The 19,534-nt window shown below is 35.2% G+C and overlaps 1 protein-coding gene across 1 annotated transcript in view; it reads left to right on the top strand.

The window, feature by feature from the left end:
• Positions 1-19,534, top strand: part of CNTN5 (contactin 5) — a 495,183-nt gene that overhangs the window by 132,101 nt on the left and 343,548 nt on the right. Inside the window, exon 6 of the mRNA XM_077114702.1 lies at positions 13,057-13,260. Within this exon, the coding sequence (XP_076970817.1) occupies positions 13,057-13,260 (204 nt within the window). The remainder of the gene's footprint in view (positions 1-13,056; positions 13,261-19,534) is intronic.

The raw sequence follows: 19,534 nt of genomic DNA, 5'->3' as shown, positions 1-19,534 counted from the left end.
TCTGCAGAATGGAGGACGGTGTTGCTGGCATCTAGTGGGCAGAGGACCCAGGAATGCTGCTAAACATCCTACAGTGCACAGGCAGCCACCTCCCAACCAGGAATTATCCAGCCCAAAATTTCAATAATGTCAAAGTTGGAAAAGCTTGATCCAGATAATAGGAGGCATACTGTATTAAGATAATATTTTATATCCATAAACGTACAAATTGAACTCTTTAGCTTTTGGATCCACTAAATAACTATTCCTGGAGAGCGCTCCTTCTCAGAAATGAAAATACTGAACAAACTAATGAACAACTGTTTGACTAAAGTCAAGTTAGCTAAGAAAGGCATAGGAGATGAGCAAAGAGGAGTATGGTATTCCAGAATTATTAAAATTTGAATGGCCCCAGATAGCCCAGCACCCTAGTGTTCTCATAAAGATACTACTGTATTATCTAATCATAAAGTATTCATTTTGGTGACTAGTACAGCAAGGTCAACATTACTAGTCTCTCCTTGGTTACCTTCTGTATACGCATTTTCACTTTTACCCCCTTATGCAATCGTTGATGGAAATATTGCTGTAGGTGAGAGTGCTCGTACACTTGAAAAGCACAGCATATCATGCCATGTTTTAAAATTGTGGCAATTCCATACGAAGATTTCATTAGAGAGCTAATAAAATCAGTGCTGTGTTGTTGCCACTCTACGGCAAAGATCTACCACTGGAAAGTACATGCTTTTTCCCAAGATAAAAGCACCCATTTTGAAGACATTTCTTTGTAATTAAAGTAAATGCTCAGGATGAGTTAAAAGTGATAATAATGAAAAAATGGTACAAGGCAGCAAAATCCCCAAATGTTGGTCTGAAAGCAAGAGAACTAATGAATCCCAAACAAAGATGACATGGTTTTTATTCAAACCCACCGCAAATTTGAAACCAGTATTTTAGAATTAAATATAACTTAAAATTGTGCTTATAGAATCTCCTGACTCATCATTCCAAGTTCTTTCATTTTCTGTTCCTCTTCATGCAACATTTGTGAAAGCAACATTTGTGAAATCAAGTAATGAACATATTGTTGCTTATATAAATTCTGTTTGCTTTATGCCATTCTAATTGGCTGAAATTCCTATAAAATCGAGCCAAATGCTTAAAATATTGGTATTTGTTCAAGTCCTATATTATTATATCCTATCTACATATAAAACATAACACATACATCCCAAGGAGATCTGGAAAAACTTCCAGATAAACTATTTTAAGTATTTTGTTTATTACTTTACAATTAGGAAGAATTTACACAATATCTTAATGTCTAAAACACTGGTTCTGACATATAGTAGGGAACATTTTCATTGTCTGTTTCCATTCTCTCTTTCTCGCTCAACAGTTATTGTGTGCCTGTCACTTTCCACAATAGGGAGGGTTCTGGTGGTAAACAAGATCGACAGACAAGGTTTCTGTTCTAAAGAATCACACTTCGGTGCAGAAGGTGACCAATATGAAGTATTTGTTTGTTAAAAGTATATGTGTACAGGGCAGGCCACGGTGGCTCAGCAGGCAAGAATGCTCGCCTGCCATGCCAGAGGACCCCGGTTCGAGTCCCAGTGCCTGCCAATGTTTAAAAAAAAAAAAAAAAAGGTGTATGTATACAGAATATTGATAGTGCTGTTTTAGGAAAGCTGGCCAGGGTAGATAGAGCTCACAGAAGATTATGTTGAGGAGAAACCTGAAGAAAAGTGAAATAGCGAGTCGTATGGGTGTCTGGGAGAAGAATGCTTCAGGCTAAGGGAAAAACTAATTTATCGTCATAAGTTGAAAACATAACAGTGGCAGGAAAGTCAGTCTGACTGGGCTGGATTGAGGAAACAAATAGCACTAGTTGAAATTGGAAAGAAAGCCAGGAAGCCACGCAGGAAGAAATAGTGTGAAGAAGAAGACAGCTTATTTAGCTGATGGTGAAGCAACCAAACACTCTGCATTCATCTTCAGAGAGAGGCTTATAAAGTGCTTTCTCAACTCTGTAGTGAGTTTGACACTACCTTAGACAACCAGAGTACTGACACCTACTCGTACTTTGGAGCAATTCAAGATATTCCCAACTATCTTTAGTGATAAAATGACATTCTTTATAAAGCTCCAATAAATTTATCTAAATGATTTAATTTTAAAAATGGATAGCACGTTTTTACAGTAAGTATATAACATAGTACCTAGTCTAGATGACTATGTAATATATGTATATATACATGTTACATATAATTGTATATATTCCTATATATCCACATAGGAAATAGAACCAGAGGAGTGTGTCCTATAGTTGAGAAGGGAGACAATATAATTTGTTATACAAACCAGAACATTTTTGATAGTGAAAGAAGCACTGTTGATAATCTTTCTGAGCCACAGGCACAAATTGTTGCTGTCCCAGGTATAACAGGACAGAAGGTAATACTATGTACTACAGAGTTTCAAAATAGGTTAATTTTCTTCCAGAAGACAGTGCCTGCGCTTGACTTGTGTCCACACATGTAACTGAACAGAAGGAAGGTGGGAATACATGTAGTTGAGGTAAATAGCATTATAGGGGACATATGTATAGTTTTGGGAACTACCCTATCAAGAAAGAACAGCATTTTTTATATATCACTGGCATTCAAAGTCAAACACCTTTCTGCTACATGTTGTATTTTAAATGAGGCTGTGTTTTTCAGAGTGACTGCTAGGTTGATTCTGCAGAGAGGGTAAGCATAGCTGAAAATGTATATGTATACATGTGTGGAAATACGTACATATTTATTATTTACTAAATAATGACCATTTTTTAGTATTTTTAGTTATGTGAACATTTTTCCCAAAAACTCTCACACAGTTCTATGAGTAGGTTTTGTTATGCTCATTTTACAGATGAGGAAATGGATGTGAAGAGGTTAAGTAACTAGTGGAAGACTGTAAAGCTGCTAGGTGATGGTACAAAGATTCAAACACGACTTTGCATTGCTATAAAGTTCGTTGCTTTCCCCATAGGACTGCCTTCCGTTACCTTACCGTGTGCTCACTCAGTTGAGTCCCACGTGGCCCAGTTATTGCACAGAATGATGTAGAGGTCCCAGGTGGAATAGAAGGCTGCATAGTTAATACTCGTTTTCATTTCACTCTACTATGATAGGAACCATATTAATAACACTGGTGTTTCAAGCTTTTCCTTCCCCTATAAATAAAGAGAAGTCACAGGATTAAAGAAAATATCTTTCCACTCTCCATTGTCTGATATGATATGTCCTGATATCCTTGATTTCTGTTTCAGTTGTTTGTATGTAGTCACAGTTTCTTAAAATAACTCCTATAAATCAGAATTCCTTATTTTCACCTTTAATAGTCAGCTTCTAAATTAGCGGTTCTTACGTAAATGTATCATTTAACAGCTTGTTTATATTCTAGAAATCTGCAGTAGTGCCTACAGATGCACACTTCCATTATTTCTGAAGCCATAATATTGTTATCTCTCCTGTGTTGCAAGAAAATTATAGTATTTTCACTTCAGCTACTATAGTTCCTAGAAGTCTAGTGATTCTGGAAAATATCACTGAGTCAATCACCAAAACTGCTCATTAACTAACAGAATTGAAGCAGAGGCTCAGGGTGGAAAATGCATCACAAAGCCCAAACTTGGAAGGAATACACAAAACACATCTGAGCAATCGATATTCAACAAAGAAATCTGAATTAAGTTTGGCTGTTCAGAAGTAATTCCCTTCTGGATCCTGGAATTAGAAAAAGTTTTAGAGATTAATACAGCATGAGAACTGACTGAGGGAAATCAGTTTAGGAAACTGAAGTCTAGAAAACTTCTAGGCAAATAAATAAAAAGAAAAATGGGGAAAATGGAAAATTACTGACTTGAAGTTCAATTCAAACCTTTTATTTCCATAGTAACTTTAATTTCCATAGTATATGCCTGCTATACATCTCTGATGGGCAATAAATACTAGGTTCAAAATAATGGAAACTCAATTAGTTTATATATATCCATTTATTTCAAGACATTCTTTTTATGTTTATTTGGTTGCTGAAAACCTCCTACTAATACTGGACTCTATCATAATATCTACTGTATCAGTATATTTTGATAATTTGATTACTTTCTTGATGACTTTTTAAATAAAGCAGTTGAATACTAAGAAATAAACATAATTGTAAAAATTTAAAACTGAATCTTAACAACAAATTCCCTTGCAAAATAAAATGTGTTATAAATCATATATAATTTTTGTTATAACTCATACCAACTTTTATATTTTTTAAAGAACTCAACTAAAAAGAAGTTTACGCAAACTTTAATGCTATTTGAAGATTTATTACAGTGAATAAGTCTTAACAGAGATGAATATATATTTTATGATTAGGAATTTTTTTCTGAAGCAAGTGAGCCATCAGGATAAACCCCTAGAGCAGGAAATAAGCTATTTCACTGTCCCTTGATAAATAGACAATATCCACTATTTCTGTGTGGTGCATGGAAATGTGACAAATAAATTACCTTCATTAAATATTTGCATGAAGGATTAATGAACATTAGTTAAGCTGTGAAAGCACAAAGAATATTTATGAAAAATTACATTGAGTTTAAGAAGAAGTTGAGGGGCAAGCAATCTTCTGATAATAATTTATCTTATCTGAAGATTCTCAACTGCACCTGTATGATAAATGTAACCAATAGGCAATCAAAGCTCCGCATTTAACGTGTAAAATTTAGGCAAATCACAACTCTAGAGGATTTTGTCCTTTGTGACTCGCCTACCTAACGGGAATAATTTATAAAACTCATGTATTTCTGCATCCTGCAATAAAACTTCAAATTTACCCCATAAAATTTGCATAGTAGGAAACTAAAGAAGTAAAGACTTAAAAAAATTCATGTTGTCAATAAAAAATGTTTTTTTTTGAATATTTACCTTATGGTTAATTTTTGCTTTTAATTCAGAACTAAATTAAAATTGAATAATTTTAGTTGTATACAAATGCACTTTGGATAAAAGTAATATTTTAGTAAATAAAACAATAAAATGTGAAAATCTTATTTGACTAACCAAGATTTCCATTTTCCTCCCTCTGGTATATTTTCCGAGGTTAAGCCTTTCTTATCATCATCTTGTGGGTTTCTGTTGATTTCCGAAAGTTCTGGTTAATGAAAATCTTCAGGGTTTTCCTGGTTAAATATTAAGGAAACTCTGTAAATCCTAAAGCAAAAGAAATTCAGAGTACGTATCTGTGTTTGTAATCAAGCAATAGCAATGCTTTTATTCTATAGAACTCCTGGATTTCAGATACGCTGTGTTTTTTTTATGATTGCCCTCTATGCCAACAGGACACATCCTTTTCATTTTGCATAGTTGATTTTCCTTAGCCCAAAGACAGTCACCTCACCTGGAAATTGTGCCCTGCCTCACTGCACCCCACTTCCTGCAGTCACAGCCAATAACCAACTCACACATGGTAGGAGAGGGTGGTCCTAAAGGCAGACTCCCTCTGTCTCTTAGTGGGTCCAGTTCTGCAGTGCTGTTGGTGCCCCCGACCCCACACGAGCTCTTAAACTAATCTATGGCAGGGCCCACGTCCTTGCTTAGCTTTTCCTGTCACTTTTCCTAAAAGTGTTTTCCTAAAACACTTTTCCAGTGTTCTCTTTGGGGAACAATCCCTCAGTAAATTACTTTCAGAAGATTCTGCTTCTCAAACTCCGCTTCCAGGAACGTGACCTCAAACAAGCCTTCACTGTGTTATCATTGTCATTATTGTTATGGAACCCTGTAATGTTCTGATTTAATCCAGGGGTAGAATTTTGGATTAACTCAGTCTTACAGAATGGATAAGCTACAGTCTTCCGGTGATTCCTCACGAATGGCTTTTCTTTAAACAAAGCTTTCCAGTACAGTTTTGATCAACACATCAAAGTCATTATCCCTGGCACAATCTTGCTGTTGATTAAAAGCTGAGATCCCAGGCTTTTACCAGTGAATGCACAGCCACATGTGCATACTTTCAGTGCACAGTGCCCATCCTAAATTGAACTTGTGCCGCTCCTATTGCACACTGTTGACTAAACTCTGGTCCCCAACCTGATGGAGTTTATGATTCAATAAAAGTAACTTTAAAACTACCTAGTGAAGCAAGAAATTTAAGTTGCATTTTGAAAAGTGTTAGCAGTGACGTTTATATTCAGACGCAGGGCTCCTGGGACAAAAAGTCCTCCATAGTGTGAGGCTTTCCACAGAGAAAATAAAAATAGTTCCTGTCACCCAGCTAGCGCAATCACTTGAGAGTCCACTAGCTCAAAGCTGTTTGAATTGGGGACCATGAGAGAATGCCAGATTACTATAAATAATCTTTTCTTTATCTTCTGTTTTGTTAAAGATGTTTTGAATTGCATGCACAAAAAATGTTATTTTGTTTGGTGGCATATAATTTTGAAGCAGACTCTGCTTCTTTTGACTTTTGACGTAAATTCAAATTTTCAAATTTCATATAATGAAAATATATGCCTCAAACACTTAAAAAAAGAATTAGTATTTTGCTTTGTTTGACCAAAACAACTGAAATTTAATATAATACAGCCTTGGCATTGTTAATTTCATTTTTAAAACATGACAAGTGTTCTTTCTTGCATTCTTCACCATACCTTTAAAGACATCTTGATTCTTTGGGCATTAACCAAGTGTCAGTCAGATAGCTTTATTCTGCTGGATTCTTGCCTCTGGTTGTGTTTTATCAGTGAAAGGTTTGACACTGGTAGAAACGAAATCTAACTGTACAAGGCAAAAGGTCGGTCTATGCTGTACCAAATCCTGCATTCTACAAGTCATTTATCTTGAGCAAAAATAGCTATCCTTATGGAGAGTTGAACACTCTTATCCAAGTGACTCACATAATCTTCTGCACAACCAGGTAATACAGACATTATATCCATTTTATGATCACCGAAACAGGCCTTCAGAAAGATTAGAATACAGTAATTGAGACAGTATAGTATAAAAATAAAATATAGGCTTAGAGTGAGACAGGCAAATTCATATTTCTCCTTTGACACTTGTTGACCATAGTTTCACAAAAGGTCCTTCACCTGGCTAAGCCTTAAACGTTTGATTTTGAAGAAGATGATGTTGAAGAAGTTTATTACACTGATAATAACTACATTTAATTCTAGGGTGCTAACCTTACATATTATATCTCATTTAGCATACCGTCTCTTCCACTAACTCCATTTTACAAATGAGAAGACTAAGACTTTAATAAGGTTAAATAGTCCTCCCAGAAGTGACATAGCTAGTATGTCAGGCAGCCATGTCTGAAACCCTGCTCTTTCTCATTTCAAAGTCTGTGATCTTATTCACGATGCTGCTTTCTAATGTGTGAGTGAGAAAACTAAGAGAAAAAAAAGATGTGTAGCGCTTCTGATTCATAGTAAATTATCAATTTAGTTCCTGTTCCAGACCTACCTTATATTCCCTAAACACCCTCAACAGTACCTTGTATATAGCAAATTTATCACTAAGTACTTGTTGATTTATACCTATTTGCCTTGATGTCAGCTCTCATCCCAGATCTAGCAGCCCCAAACAGAAATGTGATCTTTATATATGATTCCTCTAATGGTTTGGGCTGCCCAAATCAGCTTCTTCAGCAGAGAGTCAGTAAACATGTTCAAGGAGAAACTGTGTGACTGACCATCTAAAGGGACTCTTAACATGAGGAAAAGATTGGACTATCTTAAAATTTAATGGTCCTTCAACCTCCAAGATTCTATCCAACTTACCAAAAAGAGTAGATCACAAATATACTTCATAGTATACTTTGTAAAATGACCTTTTCTCTTTACCTGCTCATTGACAGTATATAACATTCTTAAAATTGCTTATATATTTCTCAGTGTCTAGATTTATCCCAACAGCAAACACGATCTTTGACTCATATTTTCAAAGGCAAAAAATGACCATACAAATCTTTGAAAATTTTCAATGAAGCTTAACGTGAATAAATTCATTTGATCTTAAAATTAGACAGGGGTGTGTGTGTGTATTTTAGCCTAACTATTCATTTCTTTATCAAAGATGTTGAGTAATGATATGGTAGGCATTTTATTTGTTTCTAAGGTATAGTGGGGAAGAAGGACAATTTAGTTTCTGCCTTTTCAAGAGTACTTGATATGGCTGACTAACAGTGGCATTGTCTATCATAAGGAAGTAAGAAATAAATATATAAAAAGATACTTTCTACTAATTTCTGGTAGGATACCCTTATGCCTGGTAGTACTAGATAATTAATCAGACAATTTTTTATAATTTCCTTTGTGATGTCATTAATTCAAAAAATCCAGAATGGTAGCATCAGCTATAAATGTTCTGTAAATGTTACAGCTTTTGTTGTAACTTAAAAGTCAAATATCTTCACTTTGGAAACTTCACCAAAGGAGTAGGGAAGGAATCACAATAAAAAATGGAATCATGGGAATAAATATCATTAGTAAATATTAACATGCTTATGATGTGCAATACTAAGAAGTATTTATTAAAAGTAAATCCAAATTATATCAAATTGTAAACATAAAATTTTAAATATATTTAAAATAAATTAAAAGGTTATATTCTTATAATGAACGAATCCTAATTATAGTAATTTGGCAGAAGCAATATTAAAGGTCACATTATAGTAATAATCAGAAATTAATGTCAGGAATTTTGGTAATCTATAGCCCATTAGCGTGTCAGTGAAAAGTTTTTAAATAAACCATAAAACTGAGCATTTCATAAAAATAGAGACACTTCTAATTTTTAGATTTTTCATTTTTATAACTGCCAGGGATAAAGAAAATGGACTCCTTGGGAAATCTGCATCATTAATTGGGTTAATGAAAGACTCAAACGCTATATCCATTGTGTTGTCTCCAAATCCTTGGGCCCAAAGCTTCTGATGTATGTGCACGTTATTGGAAAGAAGAATGGTTATTTCCTAACTTATAGTTACATTAAAGAATGTTGAAATGAACTGCAGAAAGATTACTCATTGAAATTGTTTTCAAGGACTTCAGGGAACCCAATATGCAGTTGCAGTCCCCTTTCTCATACCTTTTTAACTAATGGCACTGCTGTTAGGAAAAATGAGCTTCATTGCCTGTATTAGTTCTTCTGTTTTTATGCCCTGCAGATATAGAAATATATCACTTAAGTAATCATCTTATTTGTCAGGGGAGCAAAGAGAAGATAGTACTGTTTTGTGACACTGAATCAATTGCAGCAATTGTATTGAAAGTCTGCAATGCATAAAGCCATAAAACCCAGACATTCAATTTAGGTAATAGATAGATAGAAACTTTCTCACTACTACAATTTAGCAATGGTGAGTAAAATAAAGCAAAGAAAATTTCAGTATAGAGCTGAGTTTACAAGAAAATAAAGGAAATTCCCAGTTATCAGAAACAAAAAGGAACTAAAATCCAGGGCATAGTTCCTAGGATTAATTCTGATGAGATCTTGACAGCAAGGTGGAATGATTTTGAGTCATGGAATGGGACCCCAAAGTCTGGGACCCCAAAGTCTAGGACCCTGAGATTGATTGTTCATGCTGGGACAAAGGAAGGCTCTTTGAACCTGCTTTAAAGGGGAAGTTGGCACAGTAATTTTTGCAACAAGACAAGCCCCCAATGCACTCTACTCACAGTGAACTAGAATGGTTCTCATTAAGGAGGGAAGTCAAAATGATATCTGCCATGAGAAACCAAAACCTCAAACCTACACAGCCCATGGATTTGTATGACACATATTATATACCACATAGAATTTAAAAGGCACTAGTGAAATCTAACATAAAAATTGATCCAAGTGAGCATGTCCCAAGTGGGCTCTTGCTCTATAAGCAAATACAAAAGCATTCTCTGTGAAGACTTCCACGCTCTATGAAGAGCAGGATATCTCAAAAAGTAGTTATTGTTGGCTAAATTAGAGGTACTCATGGGAGAGTCAAATCAAGAACTTCTAAAACATTTTTGCCTTAACTAAACATATTTTAAAAGAGAATCTTAAAAATGTAAAAGTCGCAGGTGACCAACTAACCCCTCAGTATACTCTTAAAATTAATATTAGTATATGTTAATACTTACTAAGTTAGCATGTATTTGCTTATTTCTAAACACCAGGCACAGTTGATATGGAACAGAGTGGCATATGAAACCAAGAGCTATGACACGATACTAAACTACATTTTACTATCTTCCTCAATTATTTTATAATCCTCAAACTAGGACATTGCACTAAAAATATAGTTGACATGCTTGTTGTTGTTGTTAGATAGTTAAGCAAAGTCTTTAAACGTACTAATTAAATGCTAATAGACAATGGAAAAGCTTATAGGAAAAACTAAACATCGATCTTAAAAGTAAAGATATTTAGTTCAGTTCAATATTTTCAGTTTTGGCACTGGTGGGAAATCCAATCCAAACTCATGTTGTCAGTTTTTCTATTGTGTTACCATTTCTAGTTTTATCTCTCTTGGAATTATGAAGTCCTTTTCTATGCAAAACTGAAAACCTAAAGATCTAAATAAGCATTTTGAGTCCCCAAATGGGTCTGAAATGAAAAGTGAAAAAGAAAAAAAACCTTCCCTCAAAACTCCCCTTTCCACACAACTTATTTTTAACAACCCCTGCTAAGCCTTTATAAATAAAGAAAGCCTAAAAAAGAGCTCTCCAAGCCCTAGTGTTCATTAGAACCACCTGTTGAGCTGTTTAAAAACTCAGATAACTTGTCCTACCAAATCCATAACTTGGGTGGAATGGGTATCTAGAATCTGTATTTTCATCCATAGCATAAGTAATTCCAATATCTAGGAGATTTAAATGTCACTGACCTGCAGTCATTCTCTCTGCTAACTTATATTCCACGAGTTCAATTAAATCTAGTTTTACTTCCCATCTAAATAATGAAGCTTGCTCTTCTGTGATTTTCTACCTGCTAATTGTATTGTGCCTTTTGCCTTTTTTCACCTTCTTTAGCCTTTTTGAAATAATCAAGCCACTTGGCTTCTATGATACTGCACTTTCTTTGTTCCTTTTAAATCTCTCCAACAATTTTCTAGGTCTCATTTCTAAAATATTTTCTTTTATCTGTATTTAGATGTTTCTGCTTCCCAGAGAACCATCTTCTTGCTGTATCTACTCTGCCTGTTAATCACATCTACTTTCATCGATTCAATTTTGCCATTATACTGACAACACCCAAATTTAACATTCATAGCAGTTTTCTTTTTATGACTGCAGACGTGTATCTACTGCCTGCCGGACTGCCTAACCTGATTGGGTGTCACATGCCTCAAACTCTAAATGCCCTGAAAGTGAACCAATTATCTTCTCCTTAAGCCACTTGTACTTTAGGTATTTTTTCCATCTAAACTTCTTGTGACATACAAATCAACCAAGGAAGAGGTAATGGTATTCAAATTACTCCCTTCTCCCTTTGTCTGATCTTTGATATATCTTGGATCAATTTCCTTCTTATCATTATGATCATGGTTCTGATTCAGATTTCTTCAGCTCTCATCCACAGCTTGCAATGTTGATCTCCTATTCCCTCTTGTGGCCTTGCCCAGCCTCTGCGCACCATCAGGTAACCTTCTTACATACCTATCTGTGCGAACTCAGTATCACAAAGGCTGCAGCAGTATCACACCACATATAGAATGGAACCCAAGCTCCTTAATATAAAATAAACACCATGTTAATCAGTCTTTTATAATCTGGATTCACCACCAACTTCTCCAACTCTTCTCTTAGACCTCTGTACCTTACAATGTTCACTGCAATAACAAAATTGCTTGCGGTGGCCCTCTCCTACCACTGTCACTTTTGTATGAGTGACAGATTTTCCAATTTAATCTGTCAAAACTAAACATCCAATTTCAGTCCACCCATATCTTCAAGTCCACTTTTTCTGTAGTCTTCCCATCTCAGTATAGGCAACCTTTTTCTAGCTGCTCAGTTACTTGAGCCCAGGATCCGAATTCTTGACTCTTTTCTTCTTCTTGTATTTGTTATCAATCTGTCACCAATTCCTGTCAACTCTACTAACACTTTTTTTTCCAAGAGCAAATCACTTCTTAGGATTTCATCACAACTGCCACTGCCACCGTAGTGCAAGCCATTTGCAGCAGTCATGGCTCGTTTGAGATCAGTGGGCATTATTCACCCTGCTTCCCACTATTCCTTTGCCCTCCTTATGTCTCATCTCTTCTGGCAGTCAGAGAGATCTTTGAAAATGTAAATCCATATATTCCCCTCACCCTTGTCACATTCTAGCTTTCTTACCATGCTTTAATTTTCTTCTTGGAATTCATCACTGCTTGGCATATACTTACTTGTTTGTGTAATTCTCTGTTTATTCCCATGAGAATGAAATGTTGGTAACGTAAGAGCACCTTTTTCCCTTTTATTTACATTACGTTACGTTATTGACGTTATGTTACATTATTAACGTAAGAGCACTATACATTGCCTGGAGTATAGTGACCTTCAACCAACATTTCTTAATATTTTGAATAATTGAATGAATAAATGTAGCTCAGATGTTTCCTACACTAGGAGGTTTTCACTGACCAATACAATTGCTTAAGTGCCCTACTGCCATGCCTTCATTACAATAGGGTATATATCGCTATCTCCTTATTCCTCATTGTTTCATAAGTTTGGGTAAATCTTCTTCTTTAGACTTTGAGGATGAGAAATTGGCTTTCTCATCTTTTTATGTTTAGTGCTACTGTATTGCCAAGCATCTAATACATATTGGAATTGAGTGAATGAATAAGGGCTAAGTATCCCTAAGAAATATTTCAGATGTTCCTGTAAAAATCACATATGTTCATTAAAAGTCACAGTCCTTGCAATGTTATCATTTAAAATAAAATCCTAAATTACATACATATCTAGTCTTGCAATATATCTAACATTTAGCGAAGGCTTTGTTGTGTGATGTTTGTGTATCAGCGAAATAATCTGTCTTTCAACAGCTGAATTTTGTCTATTTTCAGAGATCATCTATAGCTGGGTATTTAATGAGTTCCCTTCCTTTGTGGCGGAAGACAGCCGGCGTTTCATTTCCCAGGAGACAGGCAACCTTTATATTTCTAAAGTCCAAACATCAGATGTTGGCAGCTATATATGCCTGGTGAAAAACACAGTGACGAACGCCCGAGTCCTTAGTCCTCCAACACCGCTCACGCTACGTAATGATGGTAAGTTGCATGGCCCAGGTTAAAATGGCCAGCCACATCAAATGTGTAAAATTAAAAATGTACTGGTGTTTTCCTAAGCATTTGAGCCAGTACAAATAAAATCAAATGGCAATTGCCATATTTGGAAACTCTACATTTTTGGTCTGAAAGTATGCATACCTTGGAATAAAAATGTTGATTTAGGAAGGTGTTGATCCATGGATGAGAAATAGTCACCATAATGCTACTCTAATAGCAAAATGGGAGAAAGAATCCGTTAAGCAGAACTGTAATAAAGACTCCACAATTCTGTTCCTTGCTCTTTAGTGGCTCTATGTAGTAAAAGTGCATGAATTACAAGCATTTATGGGTTCACTTTTCACTACATTTTTATTTTAGCTGCCTTCAAATCAAATGTTCGGCTTTTAATACTTCATGGTATAGCTTTAAATGTTGTTATTACTTTTCCAATAATAGGATCCGTTGGAACTTGAACTTTTAAGTGTGATTCAGGCAGAAGTGATGATTCTATAATTATAGGTATTGTCATCCATCTAAAATACCTTCAAATTTAAACACCTCATTTGTAGTTACAGACATTTAGAGCTAAGCATTGCATTAAAGAAGTCAGGTGCTTTATTACAGTTAATATATGATATATGGCTTGCTCCATCATGCAGTAAAATCAATGAAGGAATTAAGAAGTGAGCTTGAGAATCTTGATTGATTGTGAAGTTTTAAAAAATTATATCAGCTCTATTCTTTCATATGTTTGTTGATAGAATATGCATTTTGGGCATGTATAGTCAGAATCTGAATCACAGGTTTTTGGCTTACTACTTGGTTTCACATTTTCCATATTTTAGAGTTCATAGTTTGTATATATTATAGTAAAAAATCTATCAGGTAGAGAGTACAATTGTCATCTCCATTTTAAAGATGAGGAAACAAGTATCAGAGAGATCTAGGGACCTGCCAAAGTCACACAGCTAGGGAATGACATGGAGGAATTGGTGGGAAATAAGAATGGAGGTAGGGAGACAGATTCTCTAGTTAACATTAGCCAGCCAAAAACTGATGAGGGACTCAATGAAGACAGTGGTAATAACAGCATTGGAGAATAGGGAGCATGATTGGGATTGTCAGGATTTGATGTTAATTAAATCTGAGGCTTCATAGGAGGAAGCTAGCATATAAAACTATTTGAAGGCTTTGGTCTGTTTTGTTGAAGGTTGGTTATTTTCTTCACCAGGAGAGAAAATGCAGGAGAATGAATAGAATGAGGGGTGTGGAACATGAGGAATTTAGTTTTGTATTTGATGGCAAAGAATTCATGGTAAATCAGTGTGGGAATATGCAGCAGGCATTTGGATATGCGTGGCTAATACACGTAGGAGAGAACTGGGCTAGAGAAAAAGATTTAAGTCATCGTATATTCCATCCCTACTGGTGAAGCTGTATGTTTATATTATGCAAACTTGAAGATTATATAAGAAATGCCTATGGGCAGAGAAGAAAAAAAGTAAAGAAATACGCATTTTACATGTTATCTAATTATATGCTTGGAATTGAGGTGATTCTCCATAAGCCAGTTTCATAAAATGAGCATTTTCTTATAAATTCCCTAAGAAGTTAAACCATCCTGGTCTGAAAGTAAGTAACATTTTGCTGCTAACCCGTGGTTTGTTCTGTTGCACTATTCCTTTATGTAACGTATTACCTTTAGATGGCGGATAAGGTTTAGGAGACCTTCTGCTTTGTTCTTACACAGTAGAACTCCTCCAACACATTGTACCATCACAGAGGAGACTAGGTCATATATAAGTCAGGGTCCAAAAAAATTGATTGTACTGCTTTCAGAAATAATATTAAACAATCAGTACTCATGTGTAGCAGCCTCTTGCGCTTCTTTCATTTTGTGATCCAGATTTATCACCCAACTTTACCTTCTACCTTCCATGGACAAACTTTCAAGAGTAATCTTTTACCCATATTTAAACTCCCTTGCTCCTCTGTCATATATTGTTCTTGCATGACAAAAACCCAATCCTCGATGAACTCAGCTACCCCCTTACTGTGTGACTGCCTTGGGAATCTGAGAGCTGCAGGAGAAAGTTACACCAACAGTAATTGACGAGCGCTCCTGTCAAATCGATCATTGCCACTCAATCTCACTTGGTTTCTAATAGTTCATCTGCAACTCTCCCAAAGGTTGAAGCTTCTTTCTTTCTTTCTTTCCTTAAAGCGATCTGACCTATAATCGCCCCTTAACAAAAAATATATAAGCTATCAAACTGAGGCTTTTGCATTTTCCCCTTAAGAAAATTCAAACCTATCTTATTCTTCCCACACTATTCCTCCCCCCTCCTGTTTCAATAGATACTTTCTTCCTATTAGAACCAATGCCTCCATCCCTGACCATCATTTTTTATTCCCACTGACTTTTTCAGCTTATTACATTATTAGTCATCATTCCTCTTATAATCAATGTACACCACTAAAGTAATAAACATTTATTAGTCATTGTATTAATTGAATTCACTGCAGCAGTTGACATTAACAACTTCTTTTCTTTTATAAACATCTATATTTTTCAACAAATGTTTATTTGAGCAGTTCTATATAAAGGACTTGAAATAAAATACAAATTGGTTAAATGTACCTCTTATTTTAAAGTTAACCTTTAAGTTTAAAAATAAACAGGTGGGAAACATTTGCTAAATTTCAATTACAGGATTCAGTGACAGTCTTATTTAGGATTTTAGCAGCGAAGTTAGAAAACTGTTAGTTTCTCTAATAGTTCTTTCTATAAATTACCTAAGGTTATTGTCTCTTTGGTGGGTTTTTTTTTTCCTGTGTTAATTTTTATTTTTTTATCAAAGGAATACAAGCATATGGAATGAATCTCAACATACATAGATACTGATGGGAAAAATACTTTTCCCATTCACCCTTCCTTCCCATTAAATCTCATGCCCTAAAGTCAAACTATTAACTATTCATTTTATTTCTTCATGTAGTTCTCATATAATGCTAGAAAATATTTGAACTTCTTGGTTAATCAGGTTTAGACAATGGTTAAATCCCTAATAAAAATATACATTTTCTTCTTCTCTGCTATCCTCCTCTTTTTTATACTTATGTATTTTAATTTGTTTTGATGCATGCTTACTTACTCTGATGATGTCTGTCCTTAAATCTCTGTTGTTCTTCTAACTTTTAAAAAGAATTATTGACTTCCTGTTTCATTAGATGAAGATATTTGTCCTTACTATTTCCAAAAGAAGGTGTATGTCTTTTGTCTGCTGTATTTACATGGCTTCCTCACCTACAAATTCAACCACATTTTCTATGCTTTAACACAGGTTGATCCTAAAAGTAGAAAATCAATAGATACTTACAAATTATTACTATATGATTATTGTTCAATATCAGAAGTTCCAGGTTTTAAGCCTTGTTCTAGATATGTATGCATCAATTACTGGATGTGTTTGTCATAAAATATGAAAACTTCATATTGAAAATAATATTATCGAAAAAGGGACAATAAAATTATGCAATTTCTTTTAAAATTCTGCTATAAAATTATTGATAGTTTGAATAACAGTGTTGAGATACAAGCATGAGTCATCAGAATGTAGATGGTAATTAAAACCACTGGTGTGGTTAAGTTAGCCCATAAAGAGAGTAAGAAGTGTGAAGAGAAGTATGCATAAGACCAAGCATTGAGAAATGCAGATATCACTGGGATGCTAAATAATAAGCCTAAAAAAATAATGCAAAGGAGAAACCAGAGTGATAACAGGAAAAACAATAGTGCAGTGTCAAAGAAGCCAAGGGAAATCAGTGTTGCAACAAGGAAGAGTAGACTTGATATTCAAGATGAAACACTGGGAATATGTCTTTGTTACTTGTCCCCCTTCTGAGACCTTACAAGAGAATATCCTTATCATCAATGAGAATATTGAAGTTGAAGAAGGATATTACTAATGGATGCGAAATTTTGATATATTTCTAGAAGAACAAGAAATGCTGGGGGGGGGGGTGGTTAAAAGATTTAAAGATTAACTGAGAACTGGAAAACTTTAAAATTTAAAAGAAAACTGAATCCTGGAATAAAGTTTGTGGTCTTCAGAGAGGATTGAAGACCATGTGTCCAATGGATATCTGAAGAACCTGTGAAGCCAGAGTTCACTAAGGGTAGAGGTAAGAACTGAGACCTAACAAGGGCGATTAAGGTTCTATATAAGGAACAGCTGTTTCAGTGGAATGTCAGCCTCTCTTCCCTACTCCTATACAAAGAGCCCAAAGAGCTTGCTTCTTATTAATTTAAATAAACTTTCTATGAAAAGCCAGTTTTTCATGTGAATGGTGGCACCGTGAAGCTAAGTCTTCTTGTTCTGGCATTTGGGTACTTGGAGCCTGACAACCAGCTCTCTGCCCTCACATCAGTTCAGGGCCTGATATTCAACCCACCCTATCCAGACATGCCTCCAGTCAGAGGAGCTAGTTCTTCAAACATATCATCAGTGGCATCCACATGAACCTCCTAACTTCTCAGATTTAACATTCGTATTCAATTTCAAGTTAATGGCTGCTATGAAAACCCATGTACTGAATAAACAAATCTTATCAGGATAATGTGGAAAAAAGCAGGACATTTTTTTTAAAAAACACTTGAAGGCATCAATGAAAATGGAATCATTTTTAACTTAGAGCTGCTTTCATATCATGTTCTCTATCCTAAAATGTGTTTGAAAAGCATGTTCATAAGAATGGCATATCCCTGAGAATTTTCCCATGTAGGTGGTACATATTAAACACTTCTTCAGAAAATAAAAATAGAATATGGTTGTAGATGAATCTATTTATTGTACTATGGTCAGCTGAGATTCCTGCTGGGTTTTCAAACCTATCAGTGCAGAGACAGGCATTATAACGGATATTTCTGCAAACTTGACAAACACTTCTGCAGGGGGTCGAATATAAAAATTATGTTTAATCTTCTGTGACCATAGAGTTAGCTGTAAAAATCACTTCAAGAGCATTGTGCTTTTACATTTCTCTTAAAAAAAAAAAAGAAAACGTAACCCTTTCAAAAAATAATAGAGGCTATACGCATAAGCAAAACTTGTCCTTTCAAGTACAAATGAAATTTTATTTGATAAACTTTTCTATTGAAAAATGTATTGTTTTAGCTTGGTTACCCCTAAAGCAAAGCCTGGGTCAAAATTTGCTTATAGACAGTTTATTTGTAACTTATCCAAGAGAGTAGAAGTGAGGGAGAGAAGGGATTGAGGTCCTGAAAGAGTGAAAAGATGGTTTGCATTGCCATGATGACCACTTCTGCTCATAGCTGAAGCTCGATGTTATAGGAGCAGAGCCTTATGAAATTCACTCAGAAATGTAGCCTTGCAGGATATATCCTTGGGCTTCCTCCTCCCCCTCACGGCATTTCCATGTTCCCTCACTCACCAATGTATGAAGCTGGTTGCAATCTGCACAGACCAGGTTCCTGTTACAGTGGCAGGGGTACAAATCTGGCCAAGGTCTCATTTCTGAAACATAGATGATAGGGTAGTTAATTTTCATAACCTTAGCACATTTGCTTGCAAAGATGAACTCCATTTTAATACTTGTATAAAATTCAAACACCTTTATATCGAGGACTTATTTTTAATATATTTAGGCTGTCTATAATTTAAATCTTTCATATCTATTACAAAGTAAGGTCTGTGATAAAACAGATACAGATGTAAAGCTTTTGAGGAGATCACAAGTTAGTGACAAGATAATTACAGTGCAGTGTTAAGATAAATAGGCGTGTCTCTTGCTTTGGTAACCCCTAAAAGGACCACCTAACATATCAGAGAATACTTCCTGGTGGAGGTGATGTCTGAGGTGAGCTCTGAAGATAATTTGACATTAGGTGAAATAAAAGTTGAGGTTCTATCAAGTTCAAAATCATAGACTAGACAGAGCTTGATGTAATTGAGTATAACTTGGTCTGGTATAACAAAAACAATTGGCTATTTGGTATACCTGAGCAACAAGACAAGATATGAGAGTAGAAAGGAGCAAGGGCTCATATTGTGAAATACTTATAGTCCATACTATTATAAAGCAGTGGTGAAATACAGCAGCTTGAAGAACATCAGTGACATGACCTGATTTACACTCCTGACACTGCCGTGGTGAGAGTAATATCCTTAGGCATTCACAGATATGCAACGCACACCTATTATGTCAGGTATTTTGTTAGGTCCAGACGATACAACAGAAGGCAAGCTCAACC

This window comes from Tamandua tetradactyla, chromosome 8, assembly GCF_023851605.1.
Source record: "Tamandua tetradactyla isolate mTamTet1 chromosome 8, mTamTet1.pri, whole genome shotgun sequence".
Lineage (NCBI taxonomy): Eukaryota > Metazoa > Chordata > Mammalia > Pilosa > Myrmecophagidae > Tamandua > Tamandua tetradactyla.
The sequence above is the reverse complement of the archived record's forward strand: the minus strand, read 5'-3'. Positions and strand labels throughout refer to the sequence as shown.